Source organism: Cenococcum geophilum (genome assembly GCF_001692895.1).
Source record: "Cenococcum geophilum 1.58 unplaced genomic scaffold K441scaffold_68, whole genome shotgun sequence".
In the NCBI taxonomy this organism is placed as follows: Eukaryota; Fungi; Ascomycota; class Dothideomycetes; order Gloniales; family Gloniaceae; genus Cenococcum; species Cenococcum geophilum.
This window is the reverse complement of record NW_027137626.1, coordinates 253,223-260,567: the sequence shown is the minus strand read 5'-3', so window position 1 is coordinate 260,567 and position 7,345 is coordinate 253,223. Positions and strand designations below refer to the sequence as shown.

At 37.5% G+C, this 7,345-nt stretch overlaps 1 protein-coding gene across 1 annotated transcript; it reads right to left on the bottom strand.

The window, feature by feature from the left end:
* Positions 1-1,826: 1,826 nt before the first annotated feature.
* K441DRAFT_589060 (uncharacterized protein) lies at positions 1,827-2,141 on the bottom strand (the record flags this gene model as incomplete). Its single annotated transcript, XM_067644746.1, has 2 exons — positions 1,827-1,986; positions 2,038-2,141. Coding segments are annotated over 2 exons (264 nt in total), but the record flags the coding sequence as incomplete, so codon positions are not given.
* Positions 2,142-7,345: the final 5,204 nt, after the last annotated feature.

The following is a 7,345-nucleotide window of genomic DNA, read 5'->3' as shown; positions in this document are numbered from 1 at the left end:
TAAATTAGGAGAAAAAAGAAATTCTTAATCCTTTCCCTTTTACCTAGGCTGATTAGTTCACTGTAACAAGTAGATATACTAGTAGATATTTGGGATTGCGTCCGCTAATAACGGTTATGGAATACGGATTAGAGAAGGGAGATTAGATCGGACGCGATCACCTCCTAAGGAGATTGGTGACGCTCTCTAGGCTAACCGCGGTTTACTCGCTATAGAGGTCCCACCAATAGAGATTAGAAGGTTAAACGTTTTTAAAGAGATGCAGCTACCCTGGAGGCTATCCGATTACTATTTAATGGCCATCTAAAGAACTAACGGCTAGTTTTTAAAGCTACAGCTACTACTATACGCTTCCAGATTAAATGCAATTAGGGCTACAGCCTAACCCAGAAAGTTTCCAGCTGTCAGCCTAAGGGCTGCCAAGACTAAACCGTAGGCGGTTGTCTCTTATTAAGCTACGGCTTACCTTAAGAGCTTCGGCTTAGAGATCCTATATAATCTCGCAAGCTACTGCTTGCTTAAGAGCTACGGCTCTTAAATCGTTCGCGATCGCTTAAGGGCTACGGCCCGACCCAGAGACTCTCCGGCTATCAGCCTGAGGGCTACCGAGACTAAACCGTAGGCGGTTGTCTCTTATTAAGCTACGGCTTACCTTAAGAGCTACGGCTTATTGAGATCGTAGGTAGTCTTACAAGCTACTACTTGCTTTAAGAGCTACGGCTCAAAGATTATACGCGATTATCTTTCTGCAAGGCTTTGTCGCTCCAAAAGCTCTAGCCTGCATTAAGAGCTACAGCTTGCCCAAGAGAATGGCGGCGGCTTAAAGATCCTATGTGATCTCTTACAGAGCTACGGCTCCGACCCGGAGACTCTCCGGCTGTCAGCTATAGGGCTGCCGAGACCTAATCGCAGGGCGATTGTCTCTTAGAGCTACGGCTCGTCCAAGAGCTACGGCTCAAAGATTCCTACGCGATCTCTTCTTATGCCAATATTACTCCGTAATAATAGTGTAATTCAGAAGAAAGGGAAACACGCGTATAGCTATTGGCTATCACTTCCTTACAAAAACTAATTACGCGGCCGGGGGAAGGTAATTAAGACGTTAATTTAAAGTCTCTAAAAGAGCTACGTCTTACAAAGATCGTACGCGATCTCTTAGTAAGGCTTTGTCGCTCTAAGAGCTCCAGCTTGCTTTAAAAAGCTTACAAAACCCTATCGACATCTCTCCGAACCCCTTCCGGGACGAGCCCTCTATAATCTCCCGCTAACTGTAAGGTAATAGAGGGGGCTGACCGCAAGAGGGGGGGGGAATGTAAGGGATATTCTTTGCGATTAAGCTGGCTTTAAGTGGAGACTATCTAGCTATCAGCTATAGAGCTGTTAAGACTTAATTACAGGCAATTGTCTCTTTAAGACTAATTGTATACGATTAAGTCTTTACCCCACTAGTAGATGCTCTTTTCCTACCTAAAATAGGCCCTTTTTCCCACTGGGTTTTAGCTATAGGTTAAGGTTTTTTTTTTTTTTTCATTGTATTATACTACGTACAATACTACGCATACAGCCTTAGGCTATGGCGCTATAGTTCTATATACATAAATCTTTTTAGGAGCTTAATATATACTAGTAGCTATGTCCTAGTAGTTTATAGTTCCTAGTAAAGCACTAAGATACTACAACTACTAGGGAATAGAAAATGGTAAGAAAAACTATAAGAAATCCTAACCCCTGTCCCTGTCCTTTTGCAATTTATTTCTATTCTTTTGCTCTCTAATATCTTTTTAAGAGTCTAGTAGGAGTTACCTCCTTCTAGAATCCTATCTGTTTTATTCTTCTATAGAATTTCCTTCGCGTACTAGTTTAGCAGCTTTAAGAGTCTTACAGTCTTTACTATTAGCAAAGTGTTTTTCTTTACAATTAATGGTAAAGAGGGTGGTATGCTGGTAAGGCTTGCATTGTATTATATAGGTAGAATAGGAATGGTTTCTTTAGATAAATGTGTAGCCGTATAAGTATCTGCAGGCCCTAGTAGAGCACCTATCTCCTATATGGCTAAATTTTTGGCAGCTTATGCACTGCGTAGTAGGAGAGATTTCGAGGTATTTTACTACCTTAGTAGCTGTACCCTGCAATTGATATCTCTTTTTGCTTAAGGATTTCTTATCTTTTTTTTTTCGTCTACTTATGTAAAAACTATAGAGCCAAATCTGGTCTATTGGATTGTGTCTTTTTTCGCTAGATGAGATCTATCTAGGTAGTCCTTGTATCTTTATAGGATTAAAGGTCTCAATTTCTTCTTTTAGAAGCTTAGAGCCTCCTTCTCCTAGGAAAGGTAAGGTAGGAACCCTATGGGCTATAACTTTGAACCCATAGTTCTAGTTTTTGTTCTTTTTAGAAGGTAAAGCAGTTATACCAGATCTCCTTATATTTAACTAGGAAATCTGCATTATACTCCTCTATAGTAGTAAGGAGAATATTTTGTTTTCCTCTAGTTCTAGCTATAGACGCTAGTACTGGTTTTTCTACTTGCAGTTTTAATGCAAATAGTTAATTAACTTTATTTCGTATAGAGAAGATATCTAGAGGTTAGTCCTTTTCGTCTATAATTAGGACTAGCTTCCTTTCTTATAACTGCTTTTTCTTACTTCTAGTAGAAGTAGGAGGACTCCTACTAAAAGGAGGTAGTAGTAATAAGGGTAGAGAGGACGAGGAAGGGAGGTTCTTCCTTAGTCTTTCTGCGTAAGTTTTTTTAGTAGGGGCTACCTCCTTACGGAGAGCCCTTACTTCTTCTACTAGCCCTTTTAGGACATCTTTTTCCATTTCTTTTCCTTTTATAAAGGGATTTTCTCCTACTAGGATACTCCTTGTATAGTCCTCTAGCTGTTTAACTTATTCTTTTTTTTCTTCTTCTTCTAGCCCTTTATATGCCTGGGTTAGGCTTTCTAGAGCTTTTTGTAGGTATTATTCTAGAGAAAGGGAAGGAAAAGGTATAGGTATACTAGGTATGCCATCCGTAGTAGTTATTAGTTTCTTTTTTACAGGTTTTTGGTTTTCTTTTTCAGGAGAAGTTTAAGGATGTTCTCTTTTCTCTCCCTTCTTAGACAAGCTAGGAGGAGAAAGAAAAAAAAATAAAAATAGAAATCTATTATCATTTCTTTCTATAGGGGTTTCGCCTATAGACTCGTTGTCGTCACTTGTCTCTATAGGAGGTTTCTTTTTAGGCCTAGTAGGCCTTGGCATCTTATAGGGGTAGTTTTCTAGTTTTTACTATCCTTATACCCTTTTTCCTTACTAATCCTACTAGAGGATTTCTGGGGAGATTAGGTTTAAAGGTAGTAGTAATACTAGACCCCTAGTATTGGTAGTAGTAGTAGTAGTAGTAGTAGTTTTAGTGTTCCTATCCGTGCCTCGCTTATAAGCTAGGACCACCCCTAAGAAGAATTTTCTATTAGGGGAAAGGGGGTAAAACGACAAATAAATCCACCTCTAGCTCGCTAGGCAGTAGGAATTAGGTCTTAAAAGTTAGAAAATCGATTGTTTTTAATGGTAAGATGGGTATGCGTAAGTTTTGGAGTGTGGCGCTACCTTTTAGTAAGGTTGTATGTGTGGTGAAGGTTAGTGGTTAAGGTTTTTATTAAGGCTGCTTAGCTAGTCCTTTTCCCCCATATTTTTTTTTTTTATTCCCCTATATAAGCAAGGCTTCTATACTACTTACCTTTCTATATATAGAATTAATCTATTAGGATACGGGCTAGGGGCCAGCCCTAACTAAGGGGGGGGCAATATAAAGGTACTTTTGGTCCCTTACTTGGCTAGGCCTTGGCGACCCCTTATAAGCTCCTCGGGCTTACAGCCTCCTTCCTCCCCTATTAGTTCGTCTCTATATTAGGCTATTGCCTACCCTTATTACTATATCGTCCTCTTTTATCGACTCCCTATATAACTTATACTTGGCTTACCTACTCCCTACTATATACCCTAGTAATACTGCCTTATACTTAGCTAGTTAGTCTATATCCTTTTTCCGTTTATAGTATAGGTAACTCTCTAAGTCTTTTATACCTTTTTAAGTAGGTACTAAGTAGCTCCTAGGAAGCCCTTAGCCTTAACTAAGTTATATAAAAATTTACCTAGCTTAGATTAAACCCTACTAGATTTAGATTTGCCCTTAAAGGGTTCTAATATATTTATTAGTGGCTTCCTCCTATATAGCTTCTAAGAGCCTTATAATAGCTTTCTAATATCTATTTTAAAGGAGGTTAGTATAGGGCTCTTAACCTTCTAAACTTAGGCCTAGGGAGGCTCCTACTATAGAGGTAGTATTAGTATTAGTAGCTAGTATAGGCTTCCTAATAAGGCTTAGGTCTTAAGTTAGTAATTAGCTTAAATTACCTAAAGGGGTAGGCCTACTTGGCTTATAAGTAGTTTATATACTACTACTATACTAATTATAGGCTGGTAGTCTTCCGGGAGGGTTCTAGTTAGTTCCCTAGTTAGATATATTAGTATATTTCTCTAGCATTTCTAGCTTAGGGGAAGATCTTAAAGTTACCTTTAGCGCTTAATCTTTTAATTAGCCTAGATTGTTAGTGACTTAGTTAATTGAGATATAAGCACGGTAAAAGGGTCGCGCAAGCCTATATGATTGGATTGTTTATAAACAAGAATCTAAAGCTAGGGAAAGGAAAGGAGAAGAAGAGTAGCGCCGTTTAGTATTTTATAAGATCTTTACGTTACGTAATTGCAATATATAGCAATTTATGGTAACTTGCTGGTGCGAAGTTCTGCCAAGTTCTGCTAGTTTTACTAGTGCCGTAATATTACCCCCCCTCTAAAAAAAGCCTGCCCTTAGGCTTTATTACTAAAAGTCTTAGCAAGAGAATCTAACTAATTAGACAACTTTAACTGCCGGTCGAAGTTCCTAGATATCTTAATATATTACGTAACTAAGAAATTTCTAGGGCGTTTTTATCCTTATGTTCTTCCGGTAACTTATTATCTTTATTATACTAGCATTTCATCCACTTATCTAGGTACTTTAGCGGTCTGGGTTTATTAGGGTAACAGCTATAAAACTCCTAGAGCTTATAGGGACTACCTATAAAGTTCTATATAGGGTACTAAGTAGGGTTTAGGTTATATCCTTTCTAACTAATACGATACTTTAACGTTCCCTTTATAAGTTTATAGGCTAGCATTTCTTTAATTTCCTATTTATTATCGCTATTAACTTAAATTGGTAGGGGAGGTTTATTCTTTTATCTGGGTAGTAGGTTATTTATAGCTTTCTATAGCTTATCCGGTAAGAAAATAGGGTAAACTTTAATTAAGTTTAGGAGCTTAACCTTGTATAAATTGCCTACTTTATTAAAAATCTTATATAGTTCTGCTATCTTATAGTCTAGCTTATAGCTAGGCCATTTTGTCTTCTAGTTCTTTATTATAACCTAGACTATATTACCTATAGTAAAGTTGGGCTTGCGCCTATGCTTATTTGCCTACTGTTTTATTAATTTCTAGGCCTTTTTTAGGTTTATATAGGCTACTTTTTAGGCTTCTTCTAAGCGCTTAGCGTATTACTGGGCTTCCTTATAAGATAGTTTTTCGCGTATAGTTTAGGGCCCTTTTAGTCTTTTCTAGTTAAAGCTTATATGGGGTAGGTAACCTATTTCTAGTTAAATAGGGGCAAATCCGGTAGAGTTGTGGGGTAGGGTTGCTTAGGCGTAATCTATTAAGGGTAATAGTTTGGCCTAGTTATTCTAAAAGTAGTTAATAAAAGGCCGGAGTCTCTGGTCTAAGTATTAATTTATAATCTCCGTTTAACCATCTATTTGGGGGTAATATACCATAGAAAGCTTTAGCTTAATGCCTAAGATCTAGGTAAACTTATTCTAAAAGGCTAATATAAACTGTGGCCCGCGGTTAGATATAATAGTATTTAGTAGTCCGTAAATTTAGTAGATATAGTAGATATACAGTTAGGCTGCCTCTTTAGTATTAATATTCTTATAATAGGGAATTAAGAACGGGCGCTTGCTAAAGTAGTTAACCAGGATTATAACTATATTATATCTATTACGGTCTAGAGGTAGCTTATAAAAGTCTATTAAGATATATTACTAGGGGCGGTTAGGTATTAGGAGGGGTTTTAATAGTCCTAAGGTCTTATCTTGTAGAATTATAAACCTATAGCAGTTATTGCAGTTCCGTATATAGCGGTTAATATCTATAATTATTTTAGGCTAGTAGTAGCGGTCGCCAATAATCCTACGGGTCTTATTTTTTCTGGGGTAGGCCGTAGAGACCTAGGTATGTGCTTTGGTAATAAGCTGAGTCCGTAAGTTCTATTCCTCTACTACTACTAGCCGTTTACGGTACTTAAGTAGTCTACTTTTAAGGGACTATAGGCTAGAAACGTTCTTTACCTTTTCGCGGTACTCCTATAAAGAAGGGGCTGTATAGTTTACTTACAGTAGTTTATTAATAAGGTCTAGTTCCATGGAGTTAATAGGGTATATTTTAGCATCTAAAGAGTCTGTATTTAGTTCTGCCTATATTTAGGAGTTAAGGTGCTCTGGTTATAGTAGCGCTTAGGTCCGTAATAAGATCTTTACGGCTATCTAGTTATTTATGTCCTGTTTACGCCTTATAAGAGCATCTACATAGTTAGTAGCGCCTAGCCTATATATAATTAGGAAGTTAAATTAAGATAAGGTGTCCGCCTAGCGCGCCTATTAGGCTGTAAGGGCCTTTATTATTATAAAATATTCTAAGGCCTTATGATTAGAAACTACCTAGATAGACTTAGGGGTGCCTTTTAGTTAGGCTCGCCAGTGCTAAAAGCTAGAGATAATAGCTAGCATTTCTTTGTTGTAAATTAGGTAGTTTAGCTTAGCATTTACTATAGTCTTTAAATAGTAAGCAATAGGGTGCTATTCTCCGTTTGTCTACTTTTGGGAGTAAACGCTAGCTATAATACTATCTAAGGTATTGGTTTCTAGTATTAAGGGCCATTTTAGGTTAAAGTGGGCGAGTAAGAGAGTAGAGACTAGTCGTTTCTTAAGCTCGTTAAAGGCCTGCCTATATATGGTGTTAAAGTAAAAGGGCCGGTCCTTGTGGGTAAGTAGGCTTAGTGGCTGGGTAATTCTGCTGTAGTTCTTAATAAAGCGTTGGTAGAAGTTATAGAACCCTAAAAATAACTGCACCCCCTTTATAGTCCTTAGGGGTACTTATTAATTAATTATAGCCGTCTTTTTTAGGTTTATCTTAATCCCGTTTATACTAATAATAAACCCTAGGTACTTTATATACTTAATACTAAATTCTAACTTCTTAATATTAGCTT